We start from the raw sequence: 20,883 nt of genomic DNA, 5'->3' as shown, positions 1-20,883 counted from the left end.
TGGACTGGGGTGAAGTTGTCAAATTTTGAAGTTCTGTTTTGAAATCATGGACACCACATTCTCCAGGCTAAAGAGGAGGGAGAGATCAACCAGCTTGTTATCAGGGCACAGTTCAAAGCCTACATCCGTCATGATATGGGGGTGTATTAGTGCGCTTGGCATGATGGGTAAACTGCAAACTTGTGAAAGCACCATTAATGCTGAACGATATATACAACATATGCTGCCAAGATGATTGGGTCTTTTTCTGGGATGGTCTTGCTTCAAACCACATTCAACATGTATTCTGACAGCATAGCTCCATGGTAAAAGAGTCCAGGTGCTAAACTGGCCTGCCTGTAACTCTGACTGTTGAAAATGTTTGCCGCATTATGAAACATGAAATATGACAAAAGAGACCCCGAACTGCTGAGCAGCTGAAATCTTACAAACAAGAATGGGAAAACATTTCACTTTTAAGATTACAACAAATGGTGTCCTCAGTTCACAGACAGTGTTAAAAAGAAGAAATTCAAAAGAAATTAAAATTCAAAAAGGAGCATATAATTTTTCAAAAACAGTAAAAGTTGTCGTTGTGCTGTTTTCAATTTAATATGGGGTTTTAATGTTCAATGCAAATCATCACATTTTGTTTCTTTTTACATTTTACCAAGCATTCCAACCATTTTGGAAATGGGGTTGTACATAGATTATAGCATATTAATAACATTCTTTCATGTTCTTAGTAATCTCCATAATAACAAACTAAATACCAGTATACCCAAAATATTACCAATAATCAGTTAATGTTGGAAGCGTCAAGTAAACATCCACATGCACACACACACACACACATTTAATGTTTTCTGCATGTTAAAATTCTAAGATGGGTTTTTTATGCAGCTTTTGTTGCCCAAGCAAAGAAGTACTACAAATCTGATTCAAAGAATTTGCATGTCAGGTGCCAAGATTGACATTTTAAACCACTTTATGGGGCGGTCATACTGGAGACATCCACCTGCATTTTTCCGGCTTAGACAGGTCAAAATGTTTGCTTTGTATCCATTCATGGTGCTGTTGAATTACATGACTCATATTAAATTGAGAAATCTTTATATTTTGTCCTCCTCATTCAGATACACTAAATATTAGAAACATTATAACCTTGATGAAAGTAGGATTTTTGCAGCGCCGTTGAATGTGGGCATTTGTGCAAATTATTCACCCAAATTACAAAAGGAAGTCAAGTACGGTCTGTAGTTATGCAGATAGTGTTGTTTAGTCTTGATTTCATTTGCACAGCTATTGAGATATCTGACTTTAAGCTTTCAGTGAGGTCTGTGGGTTTAATTTGAAGAAAAGAAGCACTGCAGCTGCTTTTTTTCCTTTTTAAATGCCGTGCAGTTTGTTCATGTTGTTTTGTCAGTCAGGAAGAAAGGTCAGGGTCAAGAGAAACATGATTGCAGTCAGGAAATGCGTGTATATATCCATGTGTACAGAATATTCACACACCTATGCATGAGTCTGTGCTCTTCGTTGGAGGAGGAGTACCAAGGGCAAACATACCCTCGGTCTGAGCTCTACGGGATCCACCTCCACTTGTTCCTCCATCATTTCCTCCAATGACAACACAGATCTCAGCAGGGTTGGCATCACCCACTTTTCCGTTACTCGTCTCCGAGGTCCCAGGCTCTTTCTTTATTGTGACAGGTGGTGGAGTAGTACTATTGGACTTTGGGGCTAAGGTTGGTGAGGGGCCATCTGCGGGTGCACTCCCACTGTCCGCCTGCTCCTTCCCAGGATTGGGTCCCTCTTGTGCGCTCATGACTCCACCTCCTCTGAGCCTGTGCTTCTGTACCAAGGGAATAAACAGAGACAAGCAAAGACTTTACTATACTTTAACAATATACAGCGTTCAGCATTAATTTGTACGTATCTAGGTACTTAAGTACCTAAGAGCAACCTGTGCATAATAAGCAGTAGCCTGTGTTCTAGAAAAACCCTCCTGAGTGTGAGCTCAAAATGCACTGGTAATGTATCTGTGACAATGTAAAGATTTCCTTGTTAGCCATAAAGAACGGATGCTTGACTGTTCTTAAATGACCTTTGATGGCATAAATTCCACAGCGTTGTGACACCCAAATGCTCTAATTTCAGAAATATCCAAATTACACAACTTGCCACTTCAGCACAGGGCTATAAAAGGACTTGTCAAGAGAATGTGCTCAAAATGCAACCAAGCAAAACAGAGTTATGCCAGGATGACTGATATTATGGAAAGAGGGAAAATTGGTCTTCTAATAATAGCGCACCAATACAGCAACAACAAGCCTTTTCATAGCCCAAATACACCTTTCTCTGGATATGACACACGACCAAGACACCTCAGCAAACAGGCCCATGAAATGGATAATGTCATGTCAAAACATTTAAGGTTTTCAGTTTAAAATTGCTTACATTCATCTGTGGAGAAAAAAAAAAAAAAGTACTGTCAGCTCAATCGTGCAGGCCTGTAGTTGTGCAAGTTGTGCTTTTTTTAGATATTGAGGTAGATTTTATGTTCAATTCTTTATTCTGTATGCCATAAAAACCATTTATATTTCATGAGAATTCAGTCAATTTTTCCATCTTTTAATGAACAAAATTGTTGGACAAGAGTAAATTTGACCTCTTAGTGGTGCTACAGGGCTAATCATAGCCAGAACCTCTGGGGCCACATATCATGGCAAACCATCTATTTAATGGCCGACGTTGCCATTTTAATCTGAGTACTTCCATTTTAGGTTCTCCATTAAGGCCATTTTTCATTTTCATTTTCATTAAAGAGGGATTCCTTTTCAATTTTCCATTGCCACACTAAGTATTTAAGCATTTATTTTTTATGTCTTTCTCCATTTTAAGGAATTTCCATTTCTAGGTTTTGCAATTTCCCTTTCTATTACTCTGGACATAGTGTTTAGTTTCACCAGTGGCATACGGTGTACAGCAGCTGTGTAATTTTATACTGTCCTTGGACTGAAAGTGTGAGCAATAAAAAAAAAAAGCAACAAGCTTTGTTTATTTTTACGGGTTAGCAACAAGACCTTGTTTCAGATTTTAATACCAACAAATACTGTTAATAAAATAAAAATGTCTCTGTACTATAGAAATAAACCAGATTGATACACCTTTAACCAAAGGCTCACAACTACAATTTTAATCCATAGATCCTTGAACATTCATATGTGTGCTGTATATGTCTACATAACGTTAAAAAAAAAGTGTGTCACATGCTTGTTCAGTGTGACCTTTGGGAAGCACTTGTTGGGAAAACCTATTTCTGTGTTCTGCAGAGGGCTTAACACCTGTGTGAACCATTTTGTTCCATTTAACAGCCTGATTAGAAGTGAAATAAAAAGTAATGAATGACATTTATACATTCATTCTTTCCACAGTGAAAACTGGTCACTAATGGGATATGAATCCACATGAATTCAAGCTCTCTACAATGAATTGAAGCAGCCAACAAAAGTACGGGGTTTCTGGGAGAGGTTCAGTACAAGTGAGATGAGTTTTTAGGGTATTTTAAGATTAGGTTAGATTTAAGATTATTACTTTAAATTTGAATATTCTTTACAACTTTTTGTTAGCTGGCAGATTTGATTTATACAACAAAGCTGGTTACATGAAGATACTTATGCTTTTAGCTTTTGTAAACAACAAATCTACAAAATGTGTTGAGGTAAACCATGCCTTCTTCTGAGTCATCTTTAGTCAATGTCTTCTTACATTTGGAAGCAGCTAACGAATTGAGAAAAAAGGCCGAAAAGCTATAAGGCCCCACATACTCTGGCATACATACACATACTTTTTTTTAGGTCAGCCTGTACAATCTTATATAATTCAATACAACAGTGTTATACCTTTACAGCTTTATTATAATATTCCTTTATTATTGGCATTGTCAAAAATGTGTAAAAATCAACTGCATATTTATCCGTGAGTCATAGTTAGGGGTCAATGTTGTACTGGACTGCGTGTTTATTGAGTGATGTTTTTTGGTTATTTCTATTTACAGAAGAAGACACCTCTGGATATAATGTAGAAGAAACACCTCTGGATATAACGTAGAAGAAACACCTCTGGATATAACGTAGCACAAAACCACCACTAACAAACCTCATTGCTAAAACATATGATTGAATTAACACCTCTATGATGGTGTAAAAAAAAAAAAAACTAGAAAGGTATCACAAAGGTAGAATTTATCAGAGAACAGTGTCTTGGATTGTGTAGTAAAATGGACATTGAAAGTATTTATGCTGCAGAGAAACATTTTTAACTTTATTTTTAAAGATAACAGTAACTATAAATTAACAGTAATTAGAAGTAAACAGTACAGTGACTTGATTGAATTATTGAAAAAATAATTATGCAGAAAGAGCTGCAACTATTAGTCAATTAATCGATCGAAAGAAAAACAATCCTGAACAATTTTCAAGCAAAAGTGCTAAACATTTGATCGTTTCAGGTTCTCAAATGTGAGAATTTGCTACTCTTCCTTGTTGTATATTACAGTAAACTTATTTTAAATGTATTTCCTTGTTTCCATACGACATTTGATGACTTCGTAGCTGGAAACATTTTTCGAATTTCATTTTTAGAATCAAAATGAAATACCATATAAAAAACTAAATCTATTTAATTTGAATTATAACATATTAAAAAAGGTCAAATACATAAATATGCACCCTTTTTGCAGACCAACAACAGCAACAGCCATCACATGATTATTTAGTCATAATGTATTATTCCATATTTAACACTCTGGGTCTGTATATCACAGCAGCAGGTATATACTACTAGATTGAAGAGTTTAAGATCACACATGAACTCTTCATTTATACATCCATAGATATATATAATATTATATGTAATATCTATGGATGTATCATTCTCTTTTATCTAAAGCTAGAAAATAGAGCAAAATCTTAAAATTGTGACACTTGTTTTGTCATAACAGCAGTTGTCATGCTGCAAATGAAAAGTACGTTTTAGCACTGCTACAGTGATTTATGAACCACAATTTAAACCTCATTTGAATGCAGAGAAAACTTGCAGAGAAATATTTTGGGTCAGCAAAGTCAGTGGCCCACATATATTGTCTACGCAGCAGTGCCAAATTTCACATCCCAGTGACATCATAAACTAAATGGTCAGCTCTCCATTTTCTGGCTTTAGGACTGGGCTGTTTTTAATACGAGTTTATTCTTGTTCTCCTTTAAGTGCCTTGCCCGAGGACACCTCAAATGTTGCTGCTCAAGGAACAACTGTTTTTATGTTTTAGAGTTAAGGCAGGAAAAATATTTTGTTTCTAGTACACTGATGTGTAAACAGTACATGTCTCCATTTCTGTTTTAATTAATACCACTGAAGCATTGTATTACAGAACACAACTATAATAAAAGCTTTGCTGGTGTTTGTCTCTATATGACTATACATCTCTGGAAACATATCCTTACAAGGCTTGTTGTAGTTCCCACTATCACTGGTCCACAATACTACGTCAGTGTAATTTCACACGTACGCACTGTCATGTAACTTTTTTTTAAAGCCAATGTGAAAACAAAAATGACATCCACAAGAACAAATAGCACCTGGGAGAGAAAGGGAATTCAGTTTTAACATGTTCTGACTCATGGAGAAAGAAATGATGTAACTGTAGATAAATTATAGGAGTAAATTGTTTGCCAAAATAAACTTCAGTATGGCAGCAATTTACGTTCAGCCTTGAGCCAACTTCTCACTGCATGCAAGTTTGATCAACGTATACGGGAAATGTAAATTTTGTGAGGCCTGTTTTTCCATTTTTACCTACAGTCTAGAAGCTTAGCTACAGTGTGTGGATTGTCTTTCTTTTTTTTTCCTTTAAAAGGCAATTTTAAAGTAACTGGCTATGTTTTCTTATAATCTTCCCCTTGCTGAAAATGCTGTGTGAAGTCTGTTTCTGTGCAAATTTAACAGTATGTCATGAAAAATACAGTAAAACCAGGCCTCTCTGTCTCAGCCTTTTTTCATAGCGTAGCCTTAGGGAAGCAATTTCAAAGTCGACAACACCAGTATTTGGCGGTGTTCTGGCAGAACTTACACTGGTATGAAAATTTCCTACCGTGACAAGCCTAATCCCCCACGCATACAAAAAAGCAATGTGTCATCATTGTTGTTTTATGAATGATCGGTAAAGGCCTTCTGTCAGCTTAAATCCCAGCCAAAACAAACGAAGACAGCACAAATATAGTGACTCTTATCTTTGATGCATTTATCATTTGTTAGAAATTATTAACACTAAAGAAGATGCATTGATCAAGTCACTTGCTATGGGAGTGAAGCCATTTGATTTAAGTACTACAACGCAGCAACTACTTCCTATTCACCATTTTTACTTCAACAGAAAAAAACATGTAAAAGTCAAACTTATTCATCTATAGTACAACTAGGGATGGGTCTTGAGATTTTAAATGGTACTACTACTCTTAAAGATACTGTCCATTGATCCCATTAATGGCCTGTAATGTTCGCAAACAATCTGCATCAGTCCAGACTGAGTCAACAGGTTGCTCTGAGTGCTCTGAAACAGAATTTCTGAACGACTGTTCGGATGATGCTCTGACTATTTCAGATTGAATCGATAAACACTGATATTTATACCTAAACAATCACCTGACTAAAGTCTTAATTTCTCCAATACCGACCACAGCTTATCAACAACTTAGCCCCGGGACCCGTTTATTACCTGATTAACTTTTCTTTTCTTTTTTTAAATGATTGATACTTCTAGTTACCAATGGGTGTTAAATAACTAAGATTTACTTAATGTCACCCAATTCTGTGTTACACGTTTAGTCTTACTTCAGTCCATCACATTATGACAATTTTCCCCCTTCATTTTGTAATTTAGGGCCAATAGACCTTGTTTACATTACAAATATACCCTGTTTTTGAGTTAACCCTCCTGTTGTCCTGGGGTCAAATTCTGAAGTACATAACATTTTATATTACTATATTCTGCTACTCCAGTACATTTCATTTCAGAGAGTAATATTGTACATTTTACTCCACTACATATATCTGACAGAAAGTTACTTGTTGTTTCACAGATTTAAATTTTACATGGAAACACATATGATGAGACATATGATGTGTGTAGGAAAGGGACGAGTGAATCAAGATTTGCAAAATGAACCGTTTGGAGCTGGATTTTGCCTTGCCTGATGACGTTTGAGCAGAGAAATGTTGCAAATAAATGTATTATCACAAGCTAGGCAGTGTGCAGGACTTTATTTAGCAAGATTATGAAATAGAACACACAGCTAAAGATTAAACTTGTGGTTCTCAATCTTTGTGTTTGTCTGGCTGGGACCCTTTTGCCACATTTAAAAAGGACATTTCCCTCCTCTAAACTTCTCACATGGTTTCATTTAAATAAGTCTTTGAAGCTCAAACGGTTGAAATTATCCATTATTTTACAAAAAAGCAAAGATTAGAAAAAGTCCAAACAGATTTTGTGTAGCAGAACTTTCCTCTCCCATTAATTATCTCACCATTTATCTTCAGACATGTAGAAGAGGTGGATTAAACTGATTGACTGTCTAAAGTTGATAAAGTAAACTCCAGTGAGCTCCACCTCATCCAGTTACAGTAAAATGCTGCCTACACATTGTTACATTACCATTAACAGTATGATAATGTCATACATTATATTACTGTGGAAAGAGTACTTTTACTGATAATATTTTTCCAAGCAAGCATTGTGTAACAGCTTCACCGTCATCCTGATATTACGCAGACCTGTAACCAGGGAATTTCCACTATGCACGCTCTGTAACTTTGGCACCTGAATCGGGAGAAGTATGTTACACTGATGGCACTAAGTAGGGATGTAACGATGTATCGTGACATGATTAAAAATCGGTACAAATGCATGACGATTCGCACCGGTTGACAGAAAAAATGAGTCGAGGTGTTTGAGAGTCTCTGTAAAGAAAGCACCTAAGATTTTTTTCCTACAAATAAAACGATAATTTTATTTGGTCATAATTTGTCTGTAGCTCATTTTGATAAAAAATTTTTTTTTTTAAATCTTGAGAAAATTGTATCATGAACAAAAAATCGTGAACCATATCGAGTCGTAAGTTGAGTGTATCGTTACATCCCTAGCACTAAGTAACATACATAACATACTATTTCACTTATTTTGGTGAAACTGGATCATATTTTATGGAGAATGTTTTCTACTCCGCCTCAGGTCTCTGTGATTCACAGAATTTCCTGATGGAAAAGTAACTGCTGCGAACTATACCTGCTGTTAGCTCAGTTAGCTCAGGTAACCAATGCCAAGCGGCAACCTCTGCAGAAGTGCTAAAAACTGTAAATCCTTGAGCGAGCGCTTGAGACAGGCTGCAGAAGTCAACCTCCACAAGCATGTGGATTAAAATGCCCAACTTCACAGCAGAAATAAACATGTTTACAGCCTGGTTCAGGCAACCATTTTGGTCTCTATAGATAATTTCCCCGTTCACGACAACTGTAAGGAGGATTAATTTTTTTTAACTCACCCGTTCAGATAATATTAAGACTTAAAGTTACGCATAATTAACAGCATCACCAAGAAGCTAGAAAACTATTTTAGTGTATGCGCCAAGTGAACATTCTCATTGGATTGAATGGGTGCCATCTTGGTGATTATAATAACTGATTATATAGCTGTGGTCGATCCTATTTTGCCACACCGCCTTTCTTTTCTCATTATTCTCCCATGGACTTTACCCGGAGAACAAGCTGCAGCTAAAAACACCTCACCCACGATCATCAAGTCTGATGTGCTTGAGTGGGAGTATTTTAGACATAAACCCAACAAGGTGGTGCTCTAAGTTCTGCTATGCGAAAATGTCCCATTTTCACTAAGCACGGACATATGCGAAAGCATCTCAGGACACTTTGTCCATGCGCAGGCATGATATAATGGAACTATTAACACACATAAATGTGTTTCTATAAGTAGTCACTTATAACGCTGGGGAACAATTTGTTCGAATCAATGTTCTGTTGAGTTAGATTTTGATGCTGATTCCAAAATTGCAGTCAGTTTTTTTTCTAGCACGTCAATTTTTTTCTCCACAGCTTACCCTCCAGATAAGAAAAATGCCACTGATTAGCTGTAGTAAGACTTGCCAGCTGATTACGATTGGACTCATCTACAGCTACGTGGCAACTTGTTTGTGCAGTCACGATTGAGACAGTGCGGTGAGAGGTGTGTGCAGCTCCCAATAGGTCAGTACTATCAATATCTGCAAACAGAAAGCTGGCATAGTGGGAATGAAGAGGATTTGTTCTGGCTTTTCTCTTAACCTTGTTACCATGGGCATACCGGTGTAAGTTCTATTTCGTTTTATGCTGTTTTTGTAGTTTTCAAAGCTTGTAACTATTCCATCTTAGTGTTTTATTTACCTAGGAATATATTTCCTTTGTTCCAGATCATGTCTGCTCCTGCTACTTCTCGTCGTAAATGCCTAAACAACCCTGACTCCTTTTGCTATATTTGTGGTAGTTTCACCATTCCAAGTCAGAGGGCAAACATCAGTACATTTGTCAAACAAGCATATTTAGCATATTTTAAAGTCAAACTCGGTGATCAAGACAAGCCATGGGCCCCTCACAAAGTGTGCAAGCAGTGTGTCGAGAGTTTACGGATGTGGACCAAAGGAACACGTGAAAAGTTGGCATTCGGTATCCCCATGGTTTGGCGAGAGCAAAAAGATCATTGCACAGACTGTTACTTTTGTTTAGTGAAAACAAGCACATATCTGTTAGGTACAGTATTTTTCATATTTTTTAAGAAAACGGGGATCCCATAGTTCAAAAAGTTGACGTGATAGAGAAAAACTGAGATCAGTTTTGGATTCCGCACCCAAAAATGAGTTAAAACAGCTGTCCGACCTAACTCAACAAAAATTGTGTTCCCCCAGTGTAATTGATTTTCTAAATGTTTCTTTATCACCCCCATGTTAAAAAGTTATTTCTGCGTCATTGCTGTTATGGTAACATAACATTAGACATTGTATCATCTGACATTCTTATTCAGTGTTTTATGTTTACTTTAACTTTTTCCACAGTCGTGTAATTTTAACAGCCATGTTTGAGTATGAGAATAGCTTAAAGTAACATTCAGGCATGCTGACTGGTAACAGGTGAAAAAGGTTTTTTTAATATACTACTAAATGCTAATTACTGATGATTTTATGATAACTCTGGTGCTGACATAGTACGTAATGAAGTAAAGTACATAATAAAGTACAAAGTATTCATTTAATAGACCAAAAGTGTATAATTAGCAGAAATCCATCAGAATTAAGGCAGAAGTTGCATTTAGTTGCTATATCGACTAATACAAGAGAATATTCAAATAATTATTGAACACAAACATTAGTTAGGGATTGCAAGCTAGCAAAAAAGCCGGGTCTGTTTGTTACTGAATCCAACATGTAGATAGGAAAGTTAGGAACATTGATAACACTGGGGGAACACAATTTTTGTTGAGTTAGGTCTGACAGCTGTTTTTAACTCATTTTTGGGTGCGGAATCCAAAACTGATCTCAGTTTTTCTCTATCACGTCAGGTTTTTTAACTATAGGATCCCCGTTTTCTTAAAAAAATATGAGAAATACTGTACTTAACAGATATGTGCTTGTTTTCACTAAACAAAAGTAACAGTCTGTGCAATGATCTTTTTGCTCTCGCCAAACCATGGAGATACCAAATGCCAACTTTTCACGTGTTCCTTTGGTCCACATCCGTAAACTCTCGACACACTGCTTGCACACTTTGTGAGGGGCCCATGGCTTGTCTTGATCACCGAGTTTGACTTTAAAATATGCAAAATATGCTTGTTTGACAAATGCACTGATGTTTGCCCTCTGACTTGGAATGGTGAAACTACCACAAATATAGCAAAAGGAGTCAGGGTTGTTTAGGCATTCACGACGAGAAGTAGCAGGAGCAGACATGATCTGGAACAAAGGAAATATATACACCTAGGTAAATAAAACACTAAGATGGAATAGTTACAAGCTTCGAAAACTACAAAAAAAAAGCATAAAACGAAATAGAACTTACAACGGTATGCCCATGGTTACAAGGTTAAGAGAAAAGCCAGAACAAATCCTCTTCATTCCTACAATGCTAGTTTTCTGTTTGCAGATATTGATAGTACTGACCTATTGGGAGCTGCACACACCTCTCACCGCACTGTCTCAATTGTGACTGCACAAACAAGTTGCCACGTAGCTGTAGATGAGTCCAATCGTAATCAGCCTGCAAGTCTTACTACAGCTTTCTTGTCTGGAGGGTAAGCTGTGGAGAAAAAACTTGACGTGCTAGAAAAAAAACTGACTGCAATTTTGGAATCAGCATGCCAATTTTAGTTTTAATCAGCAAAAAAATCTAACTGAACAGATTTTTTTTTTTTAATTGTTCCCCAGTGTTATTGTAATACAATAAATAAATACATCCCTTCCTGTTTTCTTCTGCTTTTGATAAGAGCTAGTTTGTTTGTGCATTACATGTTGTATACATAACGTGTATTTATCATCCACTGCAAGAAGAGAGAGATAGCAACTTTAACATTACATTACATTACATCCAGGCTGCTGCCACTGTTCCTTGTAAATGAGCTGATTTATATATCAAAATGTGAAGAATTAGGACCGCTGGACCTTTGCCACCTCAGATAGTCCAAATAAATTTCTAGCTCTGGCCTAAGATGACCCTATCTCATGTAATGATGTTGTAAAGTCAGCTAGTTAACGCTGTTAGTTAAATTAGCTAATTACTGCAGCTGCCCGTCTTCGTATTTTGGCAATTCAGACACTGAGTGTCTTTCTTATCTTTGAAAAATCTGCTTTCGTTTAGAAAAAGAACAGGAAATTTGCTCACAAAAGTTCCCCAGTGCTTGGTGCGCACTACCAGTAGCTGACAGGAGAGAATTGGCGGACCGGAGTCCCACATGGACTCACTAACATCGTGGTCAACATGGCCACCTCAAGTCTGTGTTTGGTTAGAGAAAACCATAAGCTGCCTCTGACATCTGCGAGAAGGAGATCAAGCAGCCACGATGGATCGAGCAGTGAAATCAATTCTATGCTTCGCCTATTATATAGCGATGTTTTGGTTGGGTTGTTTATTTGTTTATTTTGATCAGCTACGTTTAAGACCGCCAGTTGAGTCATTTGTAATGAATATTGGCAGACATTGATCCTGATTGATCGGAGTATCCCTGCTCTGGGTGAAACAAAGAAATGCATCTCACTGACTTCTTAAATAAAAATGAAAATACTTTAAATAGTGTGTAATTATAAAATAATGGCAAGGAAACATGCATGTCTGAATTAGATCGATCCCTTAGTCAACCATGTAATACCTCCTGTGTAACATTTTCAATGCATAGCCTGAATGTATGAAATGCCTGTTGTGGTCTGTTTTCCTCTAATTAAAGTCAAAATGCAAAATTAGCCATCTGGCCTTCTGTTCTTTCAAAGTCTGAGTGTTCTGATATACTGTAACCTACAGCACTATGCAGAACAGAAATCCAAACCAGATGTACGTTTGCTTGATGTTTATTACAAATAAAGGACAACCTAAAACCAACCAAAACAAAAAGGCCAGTAAAGACAAACGCCACATTAAATAATCAAAAACTATTTGCAGATAAAGGATCTATAGATGTTATCACTTTAATGGGTATCGAGGCAGGAAACTGTAGGTGGTACATGTCAATTTATTAAACTAGTTTCTCTTTGTGATTTGGGCCAGCTGTGTTTTAAAATGTCGGTGTGTGCTTATTAACAATAATATATTATATCGCTGTACTAAATGTATCTAGGGTTACAGAATAAGGAGGTTAGGCATACAAGAAAAAACATCTCTAGGACATACCTCTGTTCAGAATTCAGAGCTTAGTCGAGGTACTTAAAATAATTGGCCTATATTTGGGCAGTACTGTATCTGCCTCTGCACAATAAAGAAGTAAATCAATCACTGTGCTTGGTAAAAAAAAAAAAAAATCCTGTGCTTCTAACTTAGAGAGATTTTCTTAGTTTGAATTGTACCTTGCATTGCCAAAAATCACTGTGCTCCGCATGCTAAGTAGACCGGAGTAGAGATTCCAAATATAAAATACAAATTTGTTTAAGGCTCATGAAAATGTTTCCACTCTGGAGGGATTAAAAATAGTAATCAGCTAAAATGGGGGATGGAGGGGGGGTGTGGGGGGGTCACTTCAATCACTGCTTTCACTGCATGTTTGTATTATCCAGAGCAGAGTCAGTGACTAGGAGCAAGGGTTGACCAAAACCTGTTTCACACTAAAAGCTTTGCTTTCCCTGTTTCTTTAATCAAATGCACATTTTCCTGTCCTCTGTAATAAATGTCTTCCAAGATGGTGTATGACCAATGATTTCAAAAAGCAATAATGCAGAGAAATGGATAAACCGACCACCCGCCCCCCCCTCAAACATACACACACACACACACACACACACACACACACACACACACACCTCGCACACACACACAGGACGCACTGGAAAAAGAAACTGTGTCGTCTAGTAAAATTCCATCAGCATACACTCAAAACCCCCATAAAAACCTTTTCAATCTATATGTTAATGCCATGAATTAAAATTTAATAACAAGAGATATTGAAAAGCAGACTTGAATTATACAAAAATAAATCCTGAAAGATCAGGCCCCTAAAATTAGAAATTCAGGGCGGCATCCGGTCTGCTGCTAAACCCTTGTAGGCTGGCAGATTAAATTTTTGATGAAAATCAAAATTACACTGCACACTGACGCAGGCGCAGCAAACCTGGCACTATTGTGATTTATGGATTCATTAAACCCGCGGGAGTTTCACCCCTCCCCTTTTCACTCAAAAGAAATGAGATTTGCTTTGCTGAAAATTTGTATTTTCAGAAAAGCTACTCAGGCTCTGCTCTACCTTCAGAAAATGGTCAAGAGAGAAAAAAAAAGAAGCTTCTGTGTACATAACCACTGCACGTAAACAGGCCTAATTTTCATTGCAGCAGCAATTGAACGTCCTTATGCATTATTCATGAAACCAATAAGGTTCATTTTTAAAAAGGAAGAGGCAGGAAAAAATATGTGCAGAATGCACAGAATTTTTTTTTTTTTTTTTTTTTATGCTGCAGCCCCAACCCCTGAAAAGCCATTCCCTGGAGACTAATTTAAGTGAAGCCATTTTCAGACATTTTCAACATGCCACTAAGGAAACAGCAGAATCTAACATTCTCACCGTGTTTAGGAAGGATGTATGTTTGTTCAGACACATCTTAAGCACAGATCATAAATCTGTAATTGCGCATTAATAACGAAGAAAAACAGAGAAGGACTGGCATGACATCAAAGATAGAAGCTGTTTGTGGAACGTCGCTTACCCTTTACACAGAAAACAAAACCTCTGTGCTGAGTTAATGACAATTAAGAGCAGCAACTATGTTTTCGAACGCTGTAACCCACAGGCTGTGATATGATCCCTCACCATCTTGTGTTTATCAGTGCCTGGGGTGGGGGGGTGAGGGGGGGGGGGCAAGTTTCACCTCTCCATCCAAACTATTCGCTCCAAATATCCTCAGTGAAACAAAGCTTTTGTTCATTAAAGTACAGACAGACCAGCATTCCTCCTACCTTACTTAAAATGAGAACACTCCCAGAGTACAGTTCCCCATTAGCCATATCAGGGTTTTAGGTGTTTTTCATTTCAACACTGCAGCATTACTCCTGAGAGCTTTATAGTTTATTACTTGGTCCTTCAGGTATTCTGCATAAACATTCCCATCACTCACAGACTGATCCATGTTAAAGTCATGACACTGGTTGCCTCTCTTCACTTCGGGGTACTTTAACTCAAACTCCTGCATTCTGATATAGACTTTCCAAGGAAAAGGTCAGAATTTACACCCAGATTTTGCATAACCAACCATACAATTTCCAAACAGCTCTTTGAATTTATACAGATTTTTTGAAGGTCAGCATTAAAATTACCCACAGCAAAATGGCCTCCGCAGTTTCCCTTACATTAAAATAAAAGCAAGCCATGCAAGATGGGAAACTGTTTGGCGTCTGCAGGATTAATATAAACAGTGGAGGCACTGGTTGTGATTGTTTTTCCTGCCCTCAAATTATGCTGACATGCTCTTTCTTCTTCCAGTGCTGTTCAGTTCACTTTGGATAGTTATTTTCCACGTACACGTTTCCAATCTCTAGAAATAAAAGTCCAAATTGTTCCATGTTTACCAAGTGGTAAATTATACCTGCATAGCCAGCACACATAAAAACACATAAACAAGTGAGGAAAAAGAGGAAAATTACAGTTAATGTGCAGGTTAGGCTGAAAAGATTTAGGATTTTTTTTTCCCCTTTTCTTAAATCTTATATCTCTCATGCACTCGAAGCTGTTTCGAATAAACCCTCAAGTCCTGAATATGAATAAAACCAAAGAGGACTTATTTCATTAACTTGCACAGAAGAAAAAAGGTCATTTTGTATTAATTAGCATTAAAAAAAAAAAGCACTTTTCATTTTAATGCGTGAACATCAAATCCAGATGGCGTCTGTTCGTTTAAAAAGCACAACAACATGTGTCTCCATTCGCATAAACTAACATTAGATTAAAAAAAAAAAAAACAAGTATCAAAAACAAGTCTCATTACAATTTTTTTAATTTCTAAAAATGACTGCCTACAGGTGGCGCCAATGACATGGCGATTTAAAAATCCTGTATCTTCCCTAAAAAAATAAATAAATAAAAAAAAATACAATAAAATTCCAAAATGTGTTTTGACATGACGACACTTTTGGTTTGGCTTTTCATGGGCATTCACGGTGAACACGAAGGCGTCAAATGCGAGCGGGAGTAAACGCTAACGCTGTCTGAGTTTGAGGAGGAAAAGCAACTCCGGAGCTCTGCTCAAATTTGCTGGAAAAAAAAATTCACAAAAACATGGCTGCAGGAGGTTTCTGTGTTTCAGATTGTTCCTCCCCTCATCGTCCTTCATGTTGCTGCCACTATCGCCCGGTCCCCCTTTTTCTTTTTTTTTTGCTGTATCTATCTGAACATGCACAGTGCGTTTTACCGAGGCGGTGTATATGTGAACTAACTAGGTGCACAGACGACTAGTCAGCAGTTAAAACTTCATTAGGAAAAATTCAGAAAAAAAAAAAAAAACATCAACAGATTAGGTCTATTTCGGATCAAAGCCCTGCACCTGGTTTTTTTTTATAAGGCAAGGCAATAGTGCAAAGAAAACCCCACTGACAGGGTCTCGACTATCAAGTACGAGAAACAGAAACTTAACATCCTCTAGAGAAAATGTCTAAAAAAAAAAAAAAAAAAAATGAAGATTTCAAAATTAGGAAAAAAAAAGAAAACAGCGGTGTGTGTGTGACATACCTCCAAAAAACGATGCAGCTCATGCGAAACAGGCTGCCGCTCCAGAAATCTTCCCTCCCCGACCAGAGGTGACTGCACAACTGCTTCCTCAGAAAAATTGTGAATTAGTTATGAAGAAATTCCCAAATGTTACAATTTTTTCTCTCTCCCCCCCCCCACCCCCCCTTTTTCTTTTTTTTTTTTTTCTCTTCTCTCCTCGCCCCCCCTCCGCGACACGCTACGTTACATTTTTAGAAAGAGTAATGGCGTAATGAATCGTAAATTTGCCGAGCTTTTTTCTCTCGCTCCGTGCAGAGCTCTCTCTCTCCCCGTGTTTCTGCCTTGCACGGTGGGATTCGTGTCGCGGTTTCCTCCCGTGGAAATTTCGTCCGCCATATACAGAGGGGGGGCAGATTCCCAAAATTGCAGCGCCGGCCCTTGTATTTTAGCCTACACGGGAGGAAAAAAAAGAAAAGAAAGAAAGAAAGAAAAAGGGAAAAAGTCTGGGAAGAAGACAGGAGGAGGAGAGGAGGGGGGAGAGAGGATGGACGACTATGCACTTACACGGTGAAGAGAAAAAAAAAGAGAGAGAGAGCCGAAATTACGCAGAGGGGAAAAAATTCACATGTGCGTTATAATCGCAGGATTCTTACTGCAGCTCTGCGCTGCTCAGACATGGAGCTGTTTGAATCAGATTAATGTTTAAGCTTATGTTAAGTTTCACTGCTGCTTCCCAAATTGCTCATTTCTAATGAAGAAATAATGAAAAGGGGGAAAACAATAACAACCCCCCCTCTTTGTTCCAGAGGGAAGTTTTCTAATTGTTTTCAATGTGAGTAATTATGACACATCATGTGAATGTGAATGTTTACTGCAGCAAAGGCTCCACATGCAGTTTGGCACTTGTCAAGAGAAAGGTTTTGGTTGGCCAACACATTTTGATTTCAAATCCCCACTCTGAGAATTAACAATCTTTTTTTTTTTTTTTTTTTTTTTTTTATAGTTCAGTTTTTGTTTCCAGTAAGATGTGTTGTGTGCTGTGTTGGTGACAGGATGTCTAAAGAAGCAGCTTTGGCTCGTCCACTAATGTTTCTGATGTGTTTATTGTGCAGTCATGACTTACTGAAGTTGACAATAATGAAAACATACAGTAACAAATAAAACATCATGCAGTATAGCACGTTTCCATAAGCAACAGAATTATAATAAATACTAAAGATATTTAGGACAGTTTGTCCCTTTTAAGGCTTTTATTCTCCACTGAATCTGAATTAATAGATGAATTAGTTACTAAACACATTTTATAAAACATAAATGTATCCAGTTAGTCGTTCAGTTAATACATTTGTAATTAGTTAATTAGTGAGCTAGTAATTATGGATCATAAGTAAGTTAAAGCCACAGTAATTGACACTAAAATCTACGAGCTGTAGAAAACTACAATCAATCTACAAATGTTTAATACATTCATTCAGTAATATTCCATCTCTTACAACCCTACTCTCAGTTTGATTTATTTATAACAGTTTGATTATTTTGACACTTTTACATGAAATCACAGTAACTGTTTTTACATTCATGACATAACTAAATGTCATGAATGAATTCTTAACTACAGAAAACAAAATAATGTAAATAATTTGTTGCATAACTATTTGACTTTAACTTTATTATGACACAGCTGAATCTGACTGGACCAGTTGTTTTTAGAAGGGACCTGTAAATATCTCAAAAGGTGAAGGAATCCATGTATACCAAGAAACACTCCAAATCTGAATCTTTATTGCCAAGTTTTCACATACAAGGAATTTGCTTTGGTGCATTGGTGCATAACAATAATAAATATAGTACGAGAAAAATAAAAATAGAGATGAAAGAAAGTACTGCTCAAGTCCGAAAGTATAAATAGAAAATGGACAATATCTTATAAAAAACAAAAAGAACAGAAAAAGATCTGTGACAAAGTTATTAAAAAGTACTAATCTGGGAAAGGCTGCAAGAAATCATTCAAGGCATCAAATATTCCTTAGAGTAAAGTAAAATCAGTCAAAAATATGGTCTTATTTCAAACCCGTGTCCCCACGAGAACAACACTGAGGGTGGTCACCAAAAGAACTCAGAAGAAGCTGCAAATGTCTGGGTGCTTCACAGAGTGACAGGAAAGGAAAGACAAAAGAAAATGATAGAAAGAAGATGATATCAATTACATCTGGGCTGAAGTTGTACAGAAGGCATGCAAAAGACTCAGAAACATAGACCACAATATACTGCCTCATGCTGATGCTTCTCTGCAGCAGGTTCAGGAGGGCTTGTGAAGGCAGAGGGGTCAGGTGAATGCTGCAAAACAGCTCTACACATGAAGCCACGGCCACACAGAAATGACTGAAAAACATGTCATGTTTATGTCCTGGAGTGCCAGAGTCCAGAGTCCAGTCAAGAATTTGTTGCGGGACTTGTAACTTGCTTTCGCCTTGTGGCTCTTGTGTAACTTAACAAAGCTGCAGTGGGGCCAGATGTAAAAAGCTGAAAAATATATGCATAGACGAAGGCTGCTATTGCTGTCAAAGCAAAGGTGCCTCTGCCAAATTAATTGAAAGCTGGTTGTTTAATGTGTGTTTGTACTGAAATCACTTTGTAGTTTTCACTCTGACATTGTTTTTTTTTACTGTTATCAGTCTTTTAAAACATAATTTCACAGTGATTCAGTGATTCATTGTTGTAAAACAACACAGGAAGAAGTCCAAGGTTAGAAGGAGGAGTGGGGCACTGTAATAATAAAATATGAGGATATGATGTGTGTGTGTGTGTGCGTGCGTGTGTGGGTGTGTGTGTGTATGTATGTATATATATACAATTTCCTGTTTTTCAAGAATCCAGAAGACATGATGTTCTCAACAACATGATGTTTTCAACAACTGCTCAATAATGAAATTATCGCCCTTCACCACTGGAAAGTAATCACTGATAATTTCATGAATTATTCTTTCTATTTACAATACAGACACATACTAATGGAGGTCATTTATCCTGTCTTATTCATAACAAGTCTAATGATCACACAGGGTGGAGGAAATAGTTTACGTCCATTCCAATACTTGCCCTCATTGTGCTCATAAAGCGCTCATAAATAAAGACGTACTTTCCTCTCGTTATCTGTCATTTTCATCAGTTCCACAGAGTTGCTTTGTATGCTAATTCTATCACAGATATACTTGTAAGTTCGTAATTGGTCCTGGTGTGATTTATTGCATATCACGTACAGTGAAGTGTTTATGATCAGCACTCAGTGCCAATCTTTTTTCTTTCTTTTTTTTTCACTTTTACACTAGATGAACCCTGCTCTCTCTCCCTCTCCCTCTCCCTGTCTCTCTGTCTTGATGTATTTATTGTTTCTGTCCAGCAGAGAGCACCAACATACCAATAAATAGTCACTTCCTTTGCTCCTATGCAGTGGCCAGCGAGTAGGCTGCATGTGCACATCAGAACCTGCCCTCTTTTTGCTCTCTGTCTCCCTCTGCTGCCTTGACTTTGCAAAGGTCTTATCCAGTTCATCCCATAAGTTACCACTACTGGAGTCTGTCCCCCAGGATAATGTGTTGTCTGACACTCAACAATGAAGCTGTTCAGTCTCGGATTCAAGCCCAGAAACAATCAGGAAAAGTGCCCTCATGGGTTCTGGCATGTCTTCATGCAAGAAAGTTAATCATCCATTCAAGTGTTGTAATTTTTTTTTTTTTTTAGCTGGGGCTGTTAAGTAAACATCAGCATACCTGCGGTGCGGACAGCAAATAGCATCTATTTGGTGTCTAGGAGAGTCCAGATTTCTCTGGCAAAACATAATCTCTTCTTCATGGTATCACTTTCTTGGTTCTGTAGTAGTGATTGATATGCTAGATAGATAGATAGATAGATAGATAGATAGATAGATAGATAGATAGATAGATAGATAGATAGATAGATAGACTTTATTTATCCCAAGCTGGGAAATTATATGTGACTAAAGTGGAGGAATTCTTCCTGTTTATTATAATAATGCTGGATTAAATGGATATAGTTTCAAGTTTATTTGCAGAGCACTATCTCATACAAAAGCAATACAAAGTGATTTACAGAGTGATGAAAAATATGTGTATAGCATGTATAGACATGTGTTTCCAGGTCTGACTGTGATTTAAAAACAAGCAAACAATGAGGCTATTTTAGTGATGCTGCTGATGTAAAAGTTGAGGTCAACATAAGTTATTACTCCCAGGATGCTTTGTTTGTAGGCAGGAAGTGGTTGAACACACTAAACTCTGAAGCCAGCAGCTCACTATTTGTGTCCAAGCGTCCATGGTGATTCGTTTTAAGTCAACCAATGTTGCTTTAAGAGGTTTTCTTCTTCCACAGCGGTGGCAACAAATGCACTCAATGCTGAGGTC

The 20,883-nt window shown here is 37.3% G+C and overlaps 1 protein-coding gene across 5 annotated transcripts in view; it reads right to left on the bottom strand.

Moving 5' to 3' along the window:
- znf618 (zinc finger protein 618) overlaps window positions 1-17,371 on the bottom strand; it is a 39,852-nt gene extending 22,481 nt beyond the window's left edge. The window contains exons 1-2 of one of the 5 annotated variants that reach the window (XM_019274103.2): window positions 16,484-17,371; window positions 1,492-1,831 (exon numbers count right to left, since the gene is read on the bottom strand). In XM_019274103.2, coding sequence (XP_019129648.2) covers window positions 1,492-1,804 — 313 coding nt within the window. In that variant the 5' untranslated portion in view covers window positions 1,805-1,831; window positions 16,484-17,371. The remainder of the gene's footprint in view (window positions 1-1,491; window positions 1,832-16,483) is intronic. The other 4 variants (XM_019274102.2, XM_019274105.2, XM_019274101.2 and 1 more) reach the window with 4 other exon arrangements.
- Between the last annotated feature and the right edge of the window lie 3,512 nt (window positions 17,372-20,883).

Source organism: Larimichthys crocea, chromosome IX (genome assembly GCF_000972845.2).
Source record: "Larimichthys crocea isolate SSNF chromosome IX, L_crocea_2.0, whole genome shotgun sequence".
Lineage (NCBI taxonomy): Eukaryota > Metazoa > Chordata > Actinopteri > Sciaenidae > Larimichthys > Larimichthys crocea.
The sequence above is the reverse complement of the archived record's forward strand: the minus strand, read 5'-3'. Positions and strand labels throughout refer to the sequence as shown.